The sequence below is a fragment of the Opisthocomus hoazin genome, chromosome 3 (assembly GCF_030867145.1).
Source record: "Opisthocomus hoazin isolate bOpiHoa1 chromosome 3, bOpiHoa1.hap1, whole genome shotgun sequence".
In the NCBI taxonomy this organism is placed as follows: domain Eukaryota; kingdom Metazoa; phylum Chordata; class Aves; order Opisthocomiformes; family Opisthocomidae; genus Opisthocomus; species Opisthocomus hoazin.
In genome coordinates this window covers 69,814,996-69,836,786 of record NC_134416.1, presented here as the reverse complement: position 1 = coordinate 69,836,786, position 21,791 = coordinate 69,814,996, and the positions used below count along the sequence as shown (strand labels likewise).

Below are 21,791 nucleotides of genomic sequence, written 5' to 3'. Positions count from 1 at the left end.
TGTTGCAATACCACAGCCTCAAAGGAATGGAACTCACAAAAGTACATAATCCCATTTTACTGTGAAGTGAACAGTTTTTTTCATAAGCCACAAAGTAAGAAATATATCACAAAAAAATATTGATAGAAGCTAAACAGCTGTGGCATTCCCACAGAACAAAATATGATTAACAGTCTCCACTGTGAGATGGAAATAACATTTCTTGAATGTGTGATCATTACAAAACTCACTCTTGCAATATCAATAATGTACAATGGAAAAAAAAAAGCAAAATCCTTTCCCCATCATTTATAATATGAGGCACTTACATAATAACAATGCAAACTAGGTTTTAGGCAACAGAAGAAAATGAAATGAAATTCTTACTTCAGAGGCTCAGGAGGGAGTTTAGTTCCCGAAAGATTAATCTGCATCAAAGCAAGTGAGCTGCTGAAAAACTGTTTGAAGGAGGGAGGGACTTCTTTTCCTTTTCTGTAAATAAACAAATTCATTAAGAAGTAGCATCTAGACACTCCTCATTCCAATAAAGAGTGAACACATGCCGTCAGAACTGTAATGATCTTATACATGTTTAATTTGCTCTACCTTCAACAGCTCTGTAATCAGTGGCTCTCAATTAGCTTAGAAATATAATGTCATCAAAATGTTGATTCAACAAACAACCCTCAGCATTGCACTGCTGCACAGAAGACATTACTATCTAGCTTCAGTCTGGTGAACTACAAAGAATGATCACTTAGGTCCGATTAACAGTGAATATACTTCTATCTTATGAGTAGAGGATCAAACAGGATATTACAAAACCCCTGAAATTGCCTTTTCACCACTAGAAATAATTATTCAGTGCTGGAGTAGCTTACCTCCAATTAGGTATCATCTCTGATACGGACCCAAGACACTGATTTGACGAAAAGGGAAGCTAATGTTAAAATTTCCTACAATGCAAATCTTCTACAAAGTCAATGTTCAGTCTCAAAGACTTTCAAAGAGACTTCCTCCCAGGAAAGGACAAAAAATTTCAAAAAGCATTTGTAACCATCATCAAATCATGAAAAGTACAAACTTTAAAAACCAAATTCAAAGAGGAGTCAAGTCAGTCAGACTTCAAAGCCTGATGTTATGCCTCTTAGAGACAAAAGATATACAGAGATTTTTCCACTGCATCAGTACACCAAAAAACTTATTAGACAAGGTTGCTTATTTTACAGCCATCCAGCAAAGACCGGAAAGGGAAAGAAAATATTTTGCTTGGAATAAAAGTACCTATTTCACAGAGAACCAAGACTTCTAAGACTTTCATGAAGTCTTGGATTTCTTCTTAAAAAGAAACGTGCAACATGCAAGAAAGAAATTATAAAGCAAAACTTCGCAGGAGTTGCGAGTAATTACATTTAAACTGTACCTGTGAGAAAAAAGAGTCCTAGAGAGGCTAAGGACAGCTAGATGCTGAAGACATCCACGAAGGAGGGCTCCGCACACCTGGTTTAAAACAAAGTTGATTTATATTAACCCATAAAAGTACCTAGGGACAGAAGGTGGGGAATGTTTCCTTGGTATCTGAATCTCCACAAAAGCATCTTTACCATATCTAGTGCACACTCCGTGTTGGACAAATCCAGATGAACAAGGGCATTTGGCTGGGCCAAAAAATTGTATAGGCTCTGTAATTAAGGGAGAAAAAAAAAAGAATTATCCCTATTAATTCTGATAGTATAGTATGACACCTATTACTGGATTGCTACTTCTCATTACATTTTAGGATTTTATGATAAAGTTGCAATAGAAGAGTTGTGTCTGAAACTTCTTTTCACCTAATCAGTACAGCCTGTTTTACTTTTGAAGGCTACTATTTTTCAAAACAGGGGAAAAAACGATGCTCAGACTACATTTACCAAACATTACTCTTTGCAATTCACTTTCACACCAAATGGTAATTAATTTAGTCAGAAATATCTTGGAATGTCATTCAGGTTGCTATTACATTTCAGAAAGGCTAATTGGTTTGTAAGTTTAAGCCAGTCCCTTTAAGCATGAGGGAAGCAACTAATTTGCATCCAAAGACCACAATTATGTCTTAATATCAGCAGCGTATTAATGGTTTAAGGGAGGATACAGAACACGTAACAAGATTTAACTATCAATAGCTTCAGTAATGCACAGGATATGTCATGCAAATGTTACTGTATGTAAAACTTCTTACTACACACTGTTTTATTATGGGCTTTTTTTACTCTCAGAGAACAACACAGAAAGATAAAAGTATGACCTAATTCACAGAAACACGGAAAGCTCAACTCCACATGAAACCCAGACAAATAGAGCATGTTCAACGTTTCTAAAATAGATTCATCTTGCTAAAAATTAGGTCATTTAGCCCCTATACCTACAGTGCAAGAAAGGTCCCTGGTTTAAAAATCCCTGTGCTTTGCTGGGGTTTACTTTAAATGCTAAATAACAGAATTTCCTTCCTCCTGCTGAAAAAATGTTCCACAGATTAAGAGATCTCGTTATTAATAATCTTTTTCTTTGAATTATCTCTCTCTCTCACAGGCTAAGAAAAGCCCTGCTTTTGGTATTTGTCCCTTAAACTATTGCAGGTAGACATCAGATTTAAACATTGCCTATCGAAGTTGTACATTTTATTTTACTTTTTGTTTTTACATTATTTGCTATATTATTCTTTCTTTAAGAGTAATTCACTGTGTGTCTTTATCTACATTTATCTATTTGATTGCTACCTTTTAAATCCTCTTGTCCTGCTGAAACTTTCACCTCATGTCTGAAAATACTAGTTCTTTGAATGTGCTGAGGAATCTGAAACTAGTAAGTTTTGTGAAAAAGTAACAGTCATGTCTGACTGCACTTTAGATTATAAGATTGGGTGACTCTAGTGTTGCGTATTTTAGAGGCTCAGTACTTTAAGAATTCAAAATGTGACACTTACGTGCACACAACTTTTGATGTGAGAGAAAGATACAGATGTAACAGTAAAAAAGTAAATGAATACAAATTGAGAACTAAGAGGATTTCGTTATGGAGGAAACAGAGCTGCACATCTATGGCAACTGATGAATTGAACAAAGGAATTTAAAAAATAATTACATTCTTCAAAGAATCACAGGCTTCAACAGAACTTGGTCAAGGAGGTGCACAGATTTATTTATGCAAACAAAACCACTGAAAACCAGAAATTAATTATGTCTTTCCAAGTCAAAAGAAATCAATTTTTTCCAACCTTCCAATGAAAAAATTGTAATATACTTAACTTTAAAAAACCATTAGTTTGTTTAATTGCATTTTGGTCACTTTCAGACAGAACTCGGGGAGCACGGTAAGTCCATTCAAACAAGTAGCACACTTGCAGTTTTCTCATTTAAGCAGTAGAAGCAAAGGACTAAAAGCATGAACTAAAATTATTGTGGATTTGTTTAGTTGTGTGGGGCAATTTCATACTACATAACGAAAAGTAGAGATCAAAATGTTATTTTCTACTACTGCTAGAACTGTACTGAGATAAAGGCAAAAAAGGATCCAAACTAAATGGTTTTGCCCCCCCCTTAACAATAAACTAAAACATACATTCATTAACTCACAAATGAGAAGAAAGTGCTTACTGAGAGATCATCACCACGGAGCATGTTCCCTGAGAGGTCAAGATAGATGAGCGTGTTCGCGATCAGCGAGTTGGCACTCAGTGACTGGGAAAGGCTATTCACCCCTGCCAAAAAAAAATAAATAAACGTTAGTACTCAACTTAGCCAACTCTAGGCAAAATTAGCCCAGACACTGCAAGTGCAAAACCGCAGTGAATACAGACATACATAAATCTTCAACAACCCCCTGTTAACACCACTGTACTGCGGCACGAAGATAGATCACCAGGCAGATATGAGACTCTTCCCTGCCACAGCATGCCCGGTTTTGCCTGAACCACGCTCCATCAGCTGCCCTGATGAAGCCACAGTGTTATAGCTCCTGGATCCAGGCAAGAAGTCTTTTTGTGAAGATTTTTAAAACTGTTTACTCCATAGTGTTAAGACAGTGTCTTCCTGCAAACAACAATATTTAGATAAAAGCATCTGTGGAAGTAGATGAAAGTATCTGTGGAAGACCAAGTACATTAACAATTATAATCGCCAGAACTTCAAAAGCAACTGATGAGGCCTAGAAATTAAAAATATTTCGATTACATATTGCCTGTAATTTCAGAAAAACACTTAATTAAAATATCAAGAGATGCATAAAGACTCTCAACTCTTGATCAGAACAAATACATACTTTTCACATTAAAATTAAAAAGCTTACATTGGGAAAAAAGAAGTCAGAGCTTTCTTCCTCTCAATTTCTTCAGCTTTTCTAAATACAAATTCACACGTGGCTACTTCCAGCAGACCTAACTTTCATGTGAGGGCTTTGTAGCTTATCACCTAGTTTTTAATTTATTGTAGATGGCTATTACTGCCTTTCAAGCAGCACACGTGTGTGTTTCTTACATGTGTGTGTTTTGTAAGTGCCTGGCCAAAGCTGCAAAGCTGGCAGGTGTTTTGATCTACCACACAGTACTGGTGAATTTCTCAAAGCTACTGGTCAGTGAAAATGGACTGGCATTCAATGGATGGAAATGTCCATTCTTCAATTAAAAACTATTTTGAAATGGATTTATCAGTGAGGATGTAGAGGAAGCAGCTAGCAAGCCACTGGAGACCAAAATACCCCACTTCAGCACTTTAGTTTTCCAAGCTGCCAAATATTAAGAAAGTCTCCCACATTAGTAGTATGGCTTTTGATTTCAGGAGGCTTTTGATACTGAAAAGCATTGAAGCACAGCAACATCTTTGCCATGTCTCAAAACTTTCTTGTTCTTGTAATTTTTCTTTTACCTTAACATTGTATTGTTGAATCCACACCCTATCTATAAAGGTAAACTGCAATGAATACTTTTTGAAACTTTGAAAGATCTAAAAGCTCTGTTTAACCACTGCGCTTATAGTTCTGGATTCACTTTAGTGAGTCTTCTCAACAGCATCTATAAGCAACAAGAAGTAGAAATGAATGTGATGTACTGTCAACAATTCAGCATATACTACCAAGAACCAATTCTGGGAATTCAGGAGCAGTGTCTGACTTTGGGGGAGAAGAGCAGCTATCAAACTATCCATTATGCTGCTGCTTCTTTCATGATTAAAAATGGCCAACTGTTCAAAATCAGCTATCCCACTGAAGGCAAACGATGCGAAAGAGGGATTTTTTTAATTAGCTCAGAAAAGCAAGTTCTATATTTGAATGAGTATACTAGAATTGTCCATTTAACCAGAATCTTCAAATCAATACATTTTTGTTTGAACTTCACCTACCTCATGCTATACTCTAACAGTAATCTCACTTTCATTTGCAGATAATCTTTCATGCTCTTTTATCACTCTCAGGAGGCTCAGAGTGTTAATAGTTCTCAGGAACTTTGAGATACAATATTTGAAGAAAGATCAGTGGGGAAGTTACCACCTGAACTTCACTTCTCAATCCTAGCAACTTCTCTCGAATAGAAAGTGCTTGTTAAACAAGGTTAAAACCAGTGAGGGATTGTACAGAATTTCTGAAACAGAAAAGCTCAAAATAAAAAAAAAATAAAATAAGAAAGGCTGGGGGGGGGGGAAAATCCATGCACCTTTGACTCTACTGAATCCAAGTTCCAAGGTCTCCTATAGACTTGCCCCACAGAAAACACTACAATATTCCCCCCTCGATATTACAAGTTCAAAAACAGCCTCCCAAGTTAAAATCAATTCAGTACTGCCTTTTTAAGTTAAAGGAAAACTGGCTAAGACAGACAGCTTTGCAGACAACTGAAGAGGTGAAGCTGAGTTTCTTCAGGTCCAGAGGGTTATAGGAATTCTTATTTTTTGACGTGGCATACACTTTTTTAAGGAATTCTGAGGAGATGCCATGGGACAATATTCACGGTGACACGTTACTCTCTGGAAAGCAGATAGTCATTGCAATGCAGTCTGGATGATGATTCACATGAGGACAATATTAGACACACAGGGATATATTTTCAGCTTTTGTTTAAAGATCGTCTTAAAAAAGTGAGTTAAGAACCTTCCAAATTCTTTTCATGACCTCAGAACTCATTTTTACTAACGTGAGTTTTGTGGATGAACTTCATCAAGCTGGCATTTACTCTTTATGAAGAGGGAAGCATAGCTAGAGTGTCCTTTTGACTCAACAATCACCAGCACTTGCTGACATTCAGATCACGTGAAGAAAAGCACAGGATCAGTGAACATAACAGAACTGTGTGAACTTCTGTCAAATTCATGAACATCTAATCTCAAAAGTACGTGTAATATTAGTCAAGATTCATAAGCCATTGCTTGTCACCAAAAATGGAGTTAGCAGTGGAAAAAAACAACCCCAGAGTTTTAATATTCTCTTTAATGAAAACCATGATTGAATAAATTCAGTTTAGGGTTTAATACTTACTTAAGCATAACAAGAGCTACAGAACACTCATTAAAAAAAAACAACAAAAGAACTTTATCCCCACTCATATTCCTCCAGGTCAACCCTTAAAGATCAGGAAAACACAGAATCTGCACTTCATAGAGCAATAATTAAAAGGATAAAAGAGCATGGCTCCTATCTGTTATCAACTAATGTCCTTCATAGACTGTAACTCACTCATTTTTTCCAGGTCATCAACATCCATGAAATAGCTGCAATAATGTCAGTGCGTTTTTTCTATTTTTAAGACTCCTGTTCTATACAGGAGATCCTGGGTATGAGCAGTCTGTTTAAGAGGTCAGTGCATCTGTCATTTGTAAAACAGCAATGCAAAAAATGCTGAAAGCTTCTGACTTGTGTTTCAGAACTGTTACTGCTTTTAAAAAATACATACATTTCAATTATGATATCAAATCAGAAATTTGTAAATTATAAAACAAAGAAGTCTACTCAGAGTAGATCACTTAACAGCCATTGTCACAATACCTGGTTTCACAAAATAACTGTATGTAAAACATTTGGAAAATTCCCTACACATTTGTGCTTCAGACATCTTTTTGAAGCATACATGCAACACATCATTTATGACAATTCTTAATTAAATCTTTCTTTACAATACAGGTTCAAGCTCAAAGTTTACAGAAGCGAGTAAGAGTTTTTCAAAGTGTTGAATGTGACACAGAACGCAGCCCACAGTCCAGGAACCCAGGACTGCAAAAAAGCAGCTGCGCTCTTGAGAATACACATGTAAATCAATTACAGAATTAATTATTTTATAATCTGGTAACAAAAGGTATTATTAGGACGGAAGCCTGAAAATTTTAGAACAGATTAAGAGGCACACTTATAAAACATACCTTTAGGTGACAAGGAGGTTTTAGATAAATTTAAATGTTTCAATCCCTTTGGAAGTTTGGCAAACTGGATGCTCAAAGATGACACGCCTGTTGTGGGAGCAAAGAGAAAATGGATGTTTTCGGGTTAACTGTGTGATCTCAGGTCTTCCCAGCAATCACACCAGGGGTAAACCCTCTTATGGGAGGAACTGCACTCACAGTGGGGGTGGGCCCAAAATTACGCTGCCTTTTTATGACCATAAATCTTTGAAATGACTGACTTAGTCAAGAACTCTTCTTTGTTAATCAATGAACAGACAGGGAACTTTACTGTTCATGATCAGTGAGCCAACTTAATTAGTTTAAAAACCATATAACGCACACATACTTTTGAGAAGAACTGAAAAGGAAGATATTACACATGTCAAAATGTCAGCACATGGGAAATCTAGAAGCTTTATGGTTCAGCCAAAAAAAATAACAAAAAATACCGAACTACATAATAAAACCCAACTGTGGTACTTCACGTGAAACTTCAAACTATTTTTATTTTCTTTTAAAGGGAAGTGCTGTCAAGGCAAGAGAGACACCAGTGTCAACAAACACTGCCTTTTTTCCGAGGGAAACCCCAAGACCCGGAAGCCTCCACCAGGTTGTAATGGCCACTTCACTCTCTTACAGCAGCCTGCAGGTCACCAGCCAGGGCACAGGCTTGGAAATGCTATAACCACTTGCGATCCCAAACAGTAAAACCTTATCCAGATGCTGACGTAGACAGGACTACCTCAGCACAAATTCAACAACAACAAAAAAAGCATTTTTCATTAAAGCCTGTCTCAGTGTACCCAGGTTCCACACTCCATAAAATTAATCCCCCCATTTAAGCAAAAGACTGAAATTTGATTAAGAGGGCACATCCTAAATAACAATGGAACCAATCCATGAAATATTTATTAGAGGAATAAATCAACACAGAAACTCCAGGTTCAACCTGAGGTGTGAAATATAGTCCTCCACAGCAACTCACTCGCACAGACAAGGGCAAAGAGAAATGGGGTAAAGCCTTATATTCGTTTCAAAACACAGTAAATGAAAAGCTGATAACCTTCTCCACACATGCAGGCACGAAACAGTCCGCTGGTATGTCATATACATACATTTACTCTGCTTTTATCACATTTTACCCATCATCGGTAATGAAAGAGTAGCTACCTTGCAGATATTGTTGCAGTGGTTTTTTTAATGCTACCTGTAAAAGCAGGTTGTGTATGCTGGTCATAGGTGCAACATCCACACAGCTCAAAACAACACACTGTATTTTATTTATACTGCCAAAATATTAGACCAATGATGCCTTGGCATCGTTTATTGTAAAAGACAATGGTAACTGGATGTCTTCACCAACTTTCAGGAAGAATGAATCAAGTCATATTAACAGGATTTTCTTTCATAGCTCTACTATTAAAAAAATAACAAATCTTTTTAGCTCCTCTGAAGTGGGAGGCTCAATATACCTTAAGCTAGCCTCAGAATTTATATTCTGTAGCTGACTGTCCACTTCTGTGGATCTGGTTCAGTCACAATATATACTTTCAAAAATCAAGGCAAAGAGGAGAAAAAGGAGTACAATCAGAATTATTAAGGATATCTCAAATGTAATTTTTCTTCTGAAGCATTTTGAGCAAGAAGTGTAGCAAATAATTTTACCTCTCCTTCTTTGTATTTTGCTAACAATCTGCAGACCACTTATCACTCTAGCCAAGCTGAACAATTTTAACATTGTACCAGCACTGGGAGTTAAGGATCCACCCACCCAGTTATAAGATACAGGAATCAGGTGCAGAGAAGAAAAAGTCCTTCTGCTCACTCAGGCCCCTGAATGCTCTTAAGGACACCCATTTTTGCTGATGGTGTAACAGAGATGAGAGCTCTAATGGCAGAATTAAACTTAACTGCATCCAGACACACAGTTTTGAATTTGAGTATTTCTAGGCTTCAGTCTGTTTGCTTTGCACTATTTTTAACAAAATATGAATTACATTCTGATCCTAGTAGAGCCAAAAGCAAAACTCCCATTGCTTCAGCATGGCTAGATGTTAAAGCCAAGATTGATAATAAACTTTCCAGGTGTTAGTCTCACAAATATTGACAGTACCATAAAGGGAAGCCAACCACAAATTAAGAGACTGGTGTCTGTGTAAAATCACTTCATATAAACACTGCTTTGTATCTGAACTGAAGCCTGATCTTTTAACTTAGTTAAACTAAATGCACTTCTCATGTTATTGGAATAAGGACAGTTGCATTAATGTAATAATACAATGTCTTTACTTACTGGTACTCAGTAATATACAATAGCTTAGGGTGGGCTTTTGTTCAAACACAGCACAATGATATGTTCTTCCCCATAATTCACACAACTCTTATCTCCCTTATAATTGCAAAATAATCTGGTTGAACTTCCAGTTCCTGAAGAAGTGATTTTTCAAGAGATATTTTCCGAAATCCATATGTTTACACAAATCTCCATTATGCCAGCTTTTACTTGTGAAATGCTTGCTGCCCCTTCAGTTAACTGAAGTCAGATTTACCTTGTACTCAGTGAATATCAGATCACAGCACACGCAAATCTTTTTTAAACTGAAAAGATACAATATTTGCACACTGCAATTATAGTTAATTTCTCTTTCAGTACTCATATAACTTATCTAATTCTCTAACGAAAAGGTCAAATCTTAATTGCATATGTGATAGGAGAGAGTGAGATAATGAAAAAACCCTACTAATTTCTCTAAGTTGTAGTTTCACTTCATCTGTATCTTGTATGCAGATACTGCAGAAGGGTTTGAATCCATAGGTTTATTGCAAAGAAAGTACCCACAATGATATGCTTTAAAAAAAAAATAATCCCCTGGCACTGCGGAATATCTACCAAATGCTTTGGTCATTTGATTTACTTTCAAGATAAAACTGAATTCCTTTTAAAAAAAGTTTTCATATAACACTATCTAAATACACTTCTTCAAAAGCAGAATCAACAGTGTGGCAGCCTTTTTTCCAACTTAGAACAGAAATTTTTGTACAATGCAGTTAGGCCTATGGCACACTGTAACAAAAATGTTCTTCAGGAAAACACTGGCTTTCACACAATATGAATTCTTCAGGAGGGCAAATGGTAATCCGCAGGCAAGAGATAATCAGAACATTAGAGCAATTAATGTAAATAATTTTAACTAAAAAACTACTCTGAATAAATTGAAAACAAAAATATTTTCGTACTTGTTTCTAGTCAAAAGGAAACAGATACAAACGAGGAAGGGAAAAAACTCTTCCCATTTTTTTTCCTCATTGAAACAGCAATAGAGACACTTACAAAACTCGGTGTTAACAACATTGTGAGTCAGTCAGGTTGTAATCAAAAAGGACAGGTTTTCTGTTTTTACTCATGACAGCAAAGAGACTGGAAAATTTCCCCAAAACAAACCAAATAAAACAAGAAAAGGTTCACTGTATAAAATTCTACTCTTTCTTCTGGCCCTATAGGAGCACAAGATAGTCTGATCCCAGAACACTGTGTGCCTGGAATGCATTAAGTGAAGCAAATTGAAATCTCACATGGGCAGCATTGAAGGGTCAACTCCAGACTGAAAGAATGTAACGTTATTTTAAAAATAAATGCCTCTTGGGTGAAAAGAAAGTAGACAAGGGAGGGGAATGACTTGACTTGATATGTACTGAAATCATGCCTAGCAGTGCCTAGTCTGAGAAAAGATGAGCTGTTCAGCTTGATTTTCCATCTTGTGGAGGGAACAGCGCTTTGCTCCGTACTGAACATCGCCAAATACTGGCAACACAATGGACTAGCACAAAGATGAAAACAGGAACAGTTTCAATATTGAAAATAAGTACTGAATTATGGCTGAAATAAAAACACAAAATCATCAGGAAAATATAATCCAAGTAACAAAGTTGCCTCATGCTTCATCTTTCAACTGATTACATTGCCTCTAAAAATGACCACCACTTTACTTACTCGCTAGTCCTAAACAGTCACTGTGTTCTAGCTTTCTTTAAAAGGAACTGCTATGAAAATGTAATGAAATCCAATGAAATCCATGGTTGGTTGAAGACATTTAAACATTTCTGAACAAGCTAATGGATATGTATAAATCAAAAAATAATAGCAATTCTCAGTCATTTGTGAACAACAGATATTTACAATGGCATTACACACAGAACAATACCCTATTATTCAGGCAAAGCTGAATGGAGCAGCAGTAATCCTGCTATTACACTCGTAGAAAGAGAAAAATATAAAAGTTACGGTACCTCTATCTTCAAGTGGATTGCTAGCAAGGTTGATCGTATGGAGTCCTGAGTTGGGATTATGAGCTAGCGCACTGGCTAGTTTCTGTGCAAAATCTCTGCAAGAAAAGAAAAAAGAGGGAGAAAGAATCCTGTTATCTCCTATATCAACAGCACATTCACAGGCTTAAAAGAATCAAGGGATTACTAGCCAGAAGTGGTCTATCATCCTGCAGATCAGTAACCGATTCTTCACAGTTTTAAACAATGATTATCTGGCTAATTTGCTATCTTTCAAAGCAGGTTATTTTGTTATTTATTTATTCTGTGACCTAAGAGACCAAAGGGCATTCAGTCAATGCTCAACTGCTTTTGATAAAGATCTGAAGACATAAAATAGGAGTAACACAGAAGAACTGAAAACAAAACAGTGGTGGAGAACTACCAGCTACATTGCTAGAAGAGTGATAATCAACACTGCCCTCTTTCCTCGGGACAGATCCTGACTACCATAATACTAGTAGATCAGTCTGTGTGCTGAGAACTGCAGTGGAGGTAGCATCCTCTTCCAGCATCTGGAAAAGAGTGGAGACTGGACAGCAATAGCCTCTATAGCTTTTGGCTACCTGTTGTTGCAAGGTGTATTTGAGTACAGAAACGTTTCAGGGAAGTTTAGTTTCCCATTGAAACGCCATGTCCTTAGACAGACTGCTAGGGCTAGAACAGGTTCCAGTGCTGCAAATGCATGATGATGGGATGCCTTTAGGAAAAATGTATTCTTTTCCTAAAATACAAGCAGCATGTGAATACAAAGACTCAGCAAAAAGAAATTCTGGGCTTGAATCTCTGCCACCTGACAGGCCTCAGGGTATCTTGCTTTGCTACCAGCTGCTGCTGCAGAAGATTGCATATCTCCTGTCGGTCCTCGGTTACATTTGCCAACACGCCATGGATACCCTACAGCATTTCAGATGGCACTAGATGCCTGTGCTTAGGCAACTGAATCAAGCTTCTTACGTCCAGCCAAGCAAAATTAGGTTTCGAGTTTAAAAACAAACAAACAAACAAACCAACCCTTCACGGGGAGTTTCCTCCTCTTCCTTTATCCCTAACAGATTCTTGTCATTACAGCGTTCTGCCTATACCTCCAGGCTCGCTTACAAACTCTGCTCCAGGTTTTGCCACCAGTATAGGCAAGATTACCAGAACTTTAAGGACTACTGGGGTGTGTGTGAACAAACTAAGAAAAAAATCAAAGCACAGTAAATCCACTGCCACCAGAAAGTACTAGATTACCTATGTAGGGCACACGGAACACCAAGGCTCATCTTGGAAAAAACCAACACAACTTGCCCACACCCTGTGCAGCCTCTACCATGAACAGAGGCACCTGGGCTCTGCTCACCAGGCAACATCCCTTCCCCTCCTCCTTTGTCCACGCTTTGTTTCATGTCCTAAAACTTCTTCCTTTTTTCGGCTGCACACTTCATGAACACAGCGTGCAATGTCAGCCTGACATTTTCTCTAAAGCATCGAACTCGCTCTGTATGCACTGCACAGCCATGCTTGCCTCAACTGAGGACATTCAGGCTTGGAGCTCAAGCCCAAAAAAGACTCAATTTAACTACACATAGGGCAGAGTAGTAAGGATATTTCACCAAGGGTAAGAATATCACAGATCTGGAAGTCTCCAACAAAATAATTCCTCTAGAACTGGTTAGACAACATCCCTTAACAGAAAAACAGAGGACGCGTCTGGGAAGCTCTAATCTGGTTAGGTCTAAGGACACGCAGAGCCCACGCAGCAGGGGAAGACGAGATGCAGTGCCACTGTCTAAGGCCCTCCAGGTACCAGCAGCAGGCACCTCTGCCCTTCCCCCTCTGTCACAGCCAGCCGTTCCCTTTGGAACAGGGCTGCAGAGGACGGTGCAGAAGGCCATAGGGACATTCTGCCCACAAGCTTTCAGAGAGTATGCAAGCGCAACAAACAGATCATTTTCACCAGCTCCTGCAAACAGATCTTTGCAGACTGAAGAATCTATCTTGCAGTTTCATGGAAATAAATATTCTGGTTATCACATATTGCCCCATTCCTCTGAATATTCACATATTGCTCCGTCCTCAGGGATGTAACTCTGTTTTCAAGCTCATTTGTTCAGGTCATCCTGAACTATACTCCTTTCGCAGAAAACTGGATATCGTCTACCTTAGTTAGCATCCTAACGCTTACCAAAACATTGGTGTTTGCTTTATGCATTAAAGCCATCCAAAATAACCTAGATCACACCCTTTACATCTGTTAAAGAAATGGCTGTGGGGATAAAATTATAAAGAGCATCTAAACTGGCATAAATCTTATCAGACGGGGAGTTTCATCTGACAACCTGTTTTCTCCAACAGCAGGTTCACACTCCCCTAGTTTTGGATTCTTACAACTACTACTGCACAATAGTCTACTCTCTCATCATATCTGGGAGGATGACAAGTGTTTATGGGGCCATGTCCCAAACTAAATCACAGAAATGACCGGCTAGAGGTAGAAAAGAATGGAATCATCTTTGAATGACTCTGGCACAGGAAGAAATATGCTCTTGGAGCTGCTCAGATTATTTCTCAAAGCATTGCTCTTGGTAGCTCTTTCTTAACCCTGGTCCGGCAGTCTGTCAAAGCTCATTAAAAATGACTGGTCTGTAAGCTATGTGAAGATACCCCATAAACAACAGGATTTCCTCCTAACAAGCAGATATGATAACCAGCGAAACTGACAAATGTGTCCTTGACAAAAACAGACAGACAATGCTGACTGGAGCAGATACACACCGAGGCAAAATGCCAAACGCTGTTCATGTTGATGGAGCTATGAAAACCAAAGTCACAGGCTGATTATCTGTCACGACGTGTTAAAACTGAAATCAGTTAATACAGCTTCTATAAGTTAAGGTAGGCAATGTGCAAAGGTAGTAAATATATCTTTAATATTCATGATTATCGCTGGACCTAATGGCACACACCGCAAGAAAAACGAGATTAAAATCAGGTGCTTATGTTTGAAATGACAGCTATTAACAGCAATGCACTAGTGATCAGAAAGTTCGGGTGTAATTCTAAACTCCACTTCGAGTTTCCTGTGTCATTTAGGCAATTTTCTTTTAAAGCTGTTTCAATGCAAAGCCCATTTTGAAAAGAGGAAAAAAGACCCAAACAATTAAAGCACAATATCTTCCCTGTGCTTGTTTCCCTTCTTTATTTTTAATTCAGTATACTGTTCTGCTTCTCTCAACTAGCCACTGCTTTTTTTTTTGCACATAAAAATTCATTAGGGCTAGACTTTATCATGTCTACATGGTCTTGGATGCTACTCCTCTAACACTAAGACAAGCTACAAACTGGGCTAATTTGTGCCTTGAACTTTGCTTCTATTTCCTGTGAAGGGAAAAAAGCGCAAATATCTAGTAACTACAACTTACTGTATTTAAAACACATGCAAGGATTAAATTGTATGGCTTACCTCTACGTACCTTTCTTTTAAGGCCATGGCAAGGAATTCAACTTAATTATCTACTTTCTTGCTTTAAAAAAGCTGCTAATTGCAATCCACAGTAAGACAAAACCAGCCCTCTTCAGAATGAAACTATAAGCTGTTACACGAGATGGAATAATATGCTTCTGTAACAAAAACCTCAAACACTTTTTTTTAAATGATCAAAAGGTGTTCATACTTCTATTGGCAACCATATTTGGAGAGGAACAGTGTGAGCTGATTTAGGGCTTGTTCCCTTATCCAATCCGTTTTGCTCCACTTAACCCAACTCTTGAGACAGAATCTTAAAAACCAATAGTTTAAAGGGATTTCTTGGACATCAGGAACCTCAGAAAAAACCCGATGACAAGCTCGTGACCACAGGCTAGTCAGAACAAGGTAGCTATAGAGCATAGGGGCTTTTTAATGTTTGTTCTGGCTAACATACATTGCACATTGTTTTTTGATAGGAGTAAGCAGTAACTAATGCAACATTTTAATGGAATTACTTACGTTCTAAGCCCGGCATTCTCTAATACCAGTTCTTCCAATCGATTGGACCTACTCACCACTCGCAGTATCTGCTCACAGACATCAGCGGACTGCCACAGAAAAGACAGAACAGCGTTAAAGAACACAAACATGGAACAGATGGTTATTGAGTTATAAGCTATACATCGTAATGAGATCCAGGCTGTGATCAGCTTTTTGTCATACATAAATAGCAAGCAAGAATACCAGGAACATCCCAGCGAGAGAGTCAGATGGCAACAGAGGACTTCTGGAAAAGACTCAGGGAAGTGAGAGGCAGACTAGAAGTGAGTCATTTATGAAGCAGGACACCTAATGATAGGGGGCATAATTTTTATAATGATAGTAGAAAACGCAAACTCCAAGATTCAGAAAAAACGCTCACTTAATTTTTAAACAAATCTTGTTCATATGCATGTTAATCCTTCAGAAGAAAGTGGCAACTAGTGCAAAGGAGAATAAAGGCTGACCAGGAATGACAACTAAACATAAAGAACGATGTTATAAGGCAGACAAAGAAGAAATCCCCCAAAATTCAAGAGCAAAAGCACTCTAGCTACAGGTCCTCCAAAGACTGCTAAGGACTAGTGCTTAAGTGTCAGTGTATTTCAGTACGAACTCTCTCAGCCTACATAGAAGCAAACCCCATCTCATAATCTTACAGTTATGGATTCTAGAATTTGCACGGACATTTGCAAGTACCATGAACAAAACACGGTAACAAAAGAGTTTGTTTGCTGTGCTCATTTGAACAGAGAGATAAAACCTTAATGATCCAAAAGCCACACAGTGAACTCTCTACCTCACCACCTTTTATCATAATCTTTCATTTTGCTTCTAGATTTGACTTTTTTTTTTTCACAGCACACACTAACCAACATTTGTGTGAAGTCCAAAGCTGAATCTCAGTTATGATCATGAAGTGCTGAAACTACTTTGTTATCTGCTTTCAAAAACAATGTGACATTCATACCTGGGATATCTGTGTCTCTAATGACAGTCTGACATTTTCTAGGATCTTTTAAATTTTAAACTAATTGAATCTCCCAAAAAGGAAAAAACCTGAGCTACCACACACATAAAATCTTATTAATCCTTTACACAGTAAAGGTGATAATTTTTCCTAAAGAGTGTCAGCTCCGCCATCTTCCCAATTCTATCTTTGCCTTCCATATTTCAATAATTCAGAATATTATCACAGCTCTTCTACAGTGGTGTGATTGCAAGCAGAAAGTTTCATGCATGTTCTGTAAAAACATTATGGATACCATCTATCAAACACAATGTCAGAGTGGGACTCACGAAGCACAAAGCGTTCAGCTGCCTCCGGATATGTCTGACCTCATACTGACCCTCAGCAGTGTTCCTATGGCATGGATTTATTGTCCAACAATTTATGCTTTCCTGGCGGTTTTGACTGAAAGTGGAACGTGTGGAAGATAAAGTTTTTTGGTCTGTTTGTTTGGGGTTTTTTAAGGAATTGGTGCATTTTCAAAGTTGACAAAGTTCATTTGGTTTCCACAGAAAAATTGCTAAGAATTTCAATAAACTTTCACATAAAAATATCTCCGACAGATAATACGGCCAGTTCTTGTTCTAAGCAAACTACACCGGCCAGTTTTCTAGCTAAGCAAACTATCTCATTTCACTGAAGCAGAAACAGATGAATTGCATTATACCTTTTACCAACAGTGATTTTATCAGCAAACTACAACAGGATTAAAAATACCCCCAGTTTCATTTTGTGCATAACTGAGTAACACGTCCCAGCAAAAAAGAAACGTTTTTTGCCTACTCTTCTGCCAAGAATCACATAAGCTGGTTTCTACTGAATTTTCAAGGAAAATGATAGCTTAGGAATGCAATAAGAACATTTGCAGATCAGTAAAATTGCATCAAATTAAACAAGATGAGACTCAACCTTCATTTTTAAGGACAAAAGCTTCTGGATGTAAGCATGAAAGCAATTTCTCAAACCACTAACTCCACCTGTGACTATAAATTTTAAAGTTTAGAAGAAATAGTATATTTTTATATACTTAAAAAGTCACCTAATTACTGATTTTCTTGGCTCTTTCTTCAGTAGTCCAACTTGTTTAGTTTTGCCCCCTTTTTGCTTATCAGAGAGAAAACTGATCTGGAAGAATATCAATGTCACACATGACTACATATTTCATACTACACAGGCTTAGCTTCAGACAACTGGGAGGAAAATTCATCAAGCTGCAATGCAAATTAAGAGGAAAAACCTGCTTCATACATCCGAAAAAAACCAGAATCCCGATATTTGCTTTCCACCTCCAAAAAAACCCTGAGATTTCTGGCTGCTTTAGAGTTAGTGTCCTATTTAGTCACCCAATGTTTGGGGGAGCTAGCAATACCTAATGAAGTAGTTTTATGGGCTACTATTATTACCCAACAAAGTTTATTCACTTGAAATTTTGACAAGACCTGACTCTCAGCATGAATTTCTCAGGCATAAATTCACTGTCCAACAGTTTATATTTTCCTGATATGATTAAGGGAAAAAAAAATTCAATATATTGACCGGTTTTACTTGCCTACAAAAGTTCACCTGGAAAAATGTAACAGCATCCTCTAAAACACAGCACAGCCTTGTAGGAGTAGGTATACTGTTTCAGTTTATTACTTACTAATTTCAGATCCTTGGAGGACAGCTTTGTAAACCACTGATTATACTCCAGAGCAGCAACTATAGGTATTAAGTCTCTAGAAAAAGAAACATGCTTTTACACACATTTTATATAACTGTTGGCTTTGGTCATTTCAAACAATCTCTTAAGTACTCTTCCATATCTAATTCCCCATGCATTTGCAATGCTAATTGCCTACCACCCCCATTACAGAAAGCTCTGTATTGTAAAAAAAAAAAAAAAAAAAGAGTATCACCAGGAGCTGTGTGTCTTTCTTGTATTTTAACACAAATTTTTGACTGGCCAACTGACATCCATTCTAGCATGAATTTTTAAACAAGGAATTTGTCTGGGCTGCCATTGCTACTTTCAGCACTACTTTTTCTTCAGTCTGTGACATGTTTAAGCTTCTTAATAATCTCTAATTATAATTGAGCACGGCGCTAAAAAGCTTTTTGGCAGTCTGATGATTTAATATAATTCCATGACTGAATGCTCCTAGAGAACACCTCCTTGTCTCATTCATCTCTATAGCTAAATTCCCCCAGGAAGCAGGAGACTTGCGAAAGGATAATGCGACTTTCAGCACAAACCCTCCGTAATTGTAAAACGGATTTCACAAATGAAATTCTAAGTTATTCCCATTTTTTTCATTCCAAGCCTCTTAATGTGATCTGCTCTCCCTCTGTTAAGTTTCTCCAACAACAATGATAAATCTCACGTCCGTTCACTACCTCCCAGCAGAATCATCCATCAAGCACTAGCATACTATTTAGCAGTGCAGCACTTAGATCATTTTGACACAACATATTAAATACATATATACACACCTACATTTGGACTTTACTTAGGAACCCCTTGTGTTTATAGAAGAGGTGTAATGTACCTGAACTTATCCAAACAGCAAAATAGTGTCTTCCAAGCCCCAGTTTTTAGAAGGAGAAATTCAAAAGTACTGTTTTTTATAAGCTAGTCCCACCCACCTCTCCCCCCAGCTTTTCATTCAGGCCATATGCAGGTAGGCACAGATCTGCACTAAGCAAGCAGCACCCTTCTCACATCTTCTTTTCCTTCTTCCTCTCCTTCACTTTTCTTCAACAAACATTTAGACACTTCAGGGTGGCTGTTAAACGCATAGGAAAGCCAGGAGACAAGGCATCATCATACGGACAAGCCTTCAGCAGGCTATATTGGGAACTGGAGCTGACAGATTCGGAAGTACAAGCCCATCGCTAAGGTAACGGTACGAAGGTACGGCATTTTGCAGCAAAAGACTGTATCCCACCAACTGTGAAGCTCATACAAATAGACCATTTTCACACTCCTGCAGAGGAACCAGTGTGTGGTGCCCTTCAAGGATTAAGCCTGTTTTCCATCTTGTTCACAGCACGCATCAAGTCTTGTGGTGAATTCATTTCCACTAGCACAGTAGAGTCTCACAGCTTCATGAAGCGTATAGCTTTATTTCCATCTACCACATTGCTTTTGTTCCTACATATGCACACTTTGTATCCACGTAAAGCAGTAACTGACTAGCGAAATGTTAGGGGGGGAAAAAACCAACCCAGAGGTATTTTCCCCTTAGGCTGGGCAGGCAGGAACCTCGCTATGGAGTAAGGAATGTCCACACAGAGGTTTGTTCCTCCTTTGCCTTCCCCTGGAGTGACTGGTAAGCAGGTAATGAATTAGCAGCTTTGATGTCCCTCTGGCCAGTGCCTTTGCCTTGAAAGTGGAATGAACATCAGAGTCATCTTCAGGCGTAATTTTTGTTTATTCACCCAGTGGTACCCAGCCAGCCACAGCTGGTGGTGAACGCCGCAGCGCAAACGCTGGACAGGCTTATGGTACCAGCATCCCACCAGTGGAGGAGAGCTGTTCACGCTGTGGACCACCACCCCCAAAATAGGCAGAAAGCACCACTATCAGTTATATTTCAGCCAGCAGCAGCAGCCCAGCTCCTCCAAAGGAACAGAGGGACAGTGATGAGCAATCACTGGCTGCAAGCGTTTGTGCTACCAGGGAGCTTGGAAGGCTGGCAAGAGCTCAGTACCTTCTGGGCTGGGCAAGGAATGGCTGAAGGATAGGGGGTGCTCAGCATTAGTGGGAAAACCATTATGCTTTCAAGAAGTTAAAGAAACATTGCTGCAGCAGGACAGGAATATTTTAAAATAAATCTACCCAGCTGATTTGCAAAGTCTCATGTTTAAACAGTTTAGTCTTCCGCAGTATTCAAGGCCTCTTGTTCAGACCCTAGACATGCACAGATGCTGGCGCACTTCGGTAACACCGACTGCTAACCCAGTGCACACGTGCACACCCCGTTTCCTCCCCACGCGCCTGCAGACAGCGGAACCTCCGCCCATTCTGCAGTAGCCTGACTGTCTAGAAACTTTGCTTTATCAGATTCTACCGTCTGCTTTTAAGGAGAAACTACATAGTTCAGTCTTATCTTCATTTTGTTCAAATTTTTGAAGGTGCTTATGACCAATGAGGGTCCTTTAGGAATTCACCTCTACTACCTCTCTTGCTTTGAGCTTGCCTAACCTCAATCCAATTGTTATTGGGTTTTCCTTTTAAAAAATTATATATTGCCTTATTCACTTTATTCTATTAAATTCTAGAAGGGCTACTAACAATGATGTGAATTCATTTGCAGTACGGTATGAAAGAACGCTAACAACCATTTCCAAACGCAGGGCCTTCTCATAACTTTCCCTAAGTTATACTGAATTGCTTATATTCATTGGTTTGTTTACTAAATTACCATCCAGAATAAAGTAAGATTTACAAAATGTAAATCTGTGCCATCTTAAAATGAAAACAGACTGTTCTTTTGGAATGCAGAAAATCTCTCCAAGCTTCAACAACATTCAAACTTCACTAATACCTTCACATTTTTTCAACATCTCTGTCCCCCAGTGTATTTAAGATGGCAAGAATTCTAAACAGTGCAAAGAAAAGGAAAAAAAAAATCTAACCAACCATGCTTTGCTGACAATAGATTATTTGAATGTCCAAATATACTAAAACATATGCTACACAGATTAAAATCATGCTAGTAAGTTAAATAAGTCCTGTTCACTTTGAGCCTTTTTTGTTGTTGTTAAACAATTATATGTTCACAGCACAACATAACTCCAGATAAAACCTCAGAAGTCATGTTCCCATGTGGCAAGTCATGCTATGCACTCTAAGTGTCAGACACTCTGGGAACTTAAAGTCATCTACAATTCATGACATCTTATGTTGACCTCTAACTGAAATGGTTTACTAGGAGAACCACAAATTGTTTATTTTTGCAATGCATAGCCCCTGTGTATAGAGAACTGGTGTACCTATCTCCTACCTCACTGCAGAGCTACTCCACAACATGAAGTATATAGTTTCAGCAATTCCAGAAATTAGGTGGACCAGATATACAACAGTCTCTCAAACTGCAAA

The 21,791-nt window shown here is 38.2% G+C and overlaps 1 protein-coding gene across 4 annotated transcripts in view; it reads right to left on the bottom strand.

Moving 5' to 3' along the window:
- Positions 1-21,791, bottom strand: part of CARMIL1 (capping protein regulator and myosin 1 linker 1) — a 200,105-nt gene that overhangs the window by 82,889 nt on the left and 95,425 nt on the right. For all 4 annotated transcript variants that reach the window (XM_075416603.1, XM_075416605.1, XM_075416604.1 and 1 more), the window contains exons 9-16: positions 18,351-18,426; positions 15,679-15,767; positions 11,670-11,764; positions 7,362-7,448; positions 3,615-3,718; positions 1,584-1,661; positions 1,403-1,479; positions 367-471 (exon numbers count right to left, since the gene is read on the bottom strand). In XM_075416603.1, coding sequence (XP_075272718.1) covers positions 367-471; positions 1,403-1,479; positions 1,584-1,661; positions 3,615-3,718; positions 7,362-7,448; positions 11,670-11,764; positions 15,679-15,767; positions 18,351-18,426 — 711 coding nt within the window. The remainder of the gene's footprint in view (positions 1-366; positions 472-1,402; positions 1,480-1,583; positions 1,662-3,614; positions 3,719-7,361; positions 7,449-11,669; positions 11,765-15,678; positions 15,768-18,350; positions 18,427-21,791) is intronic.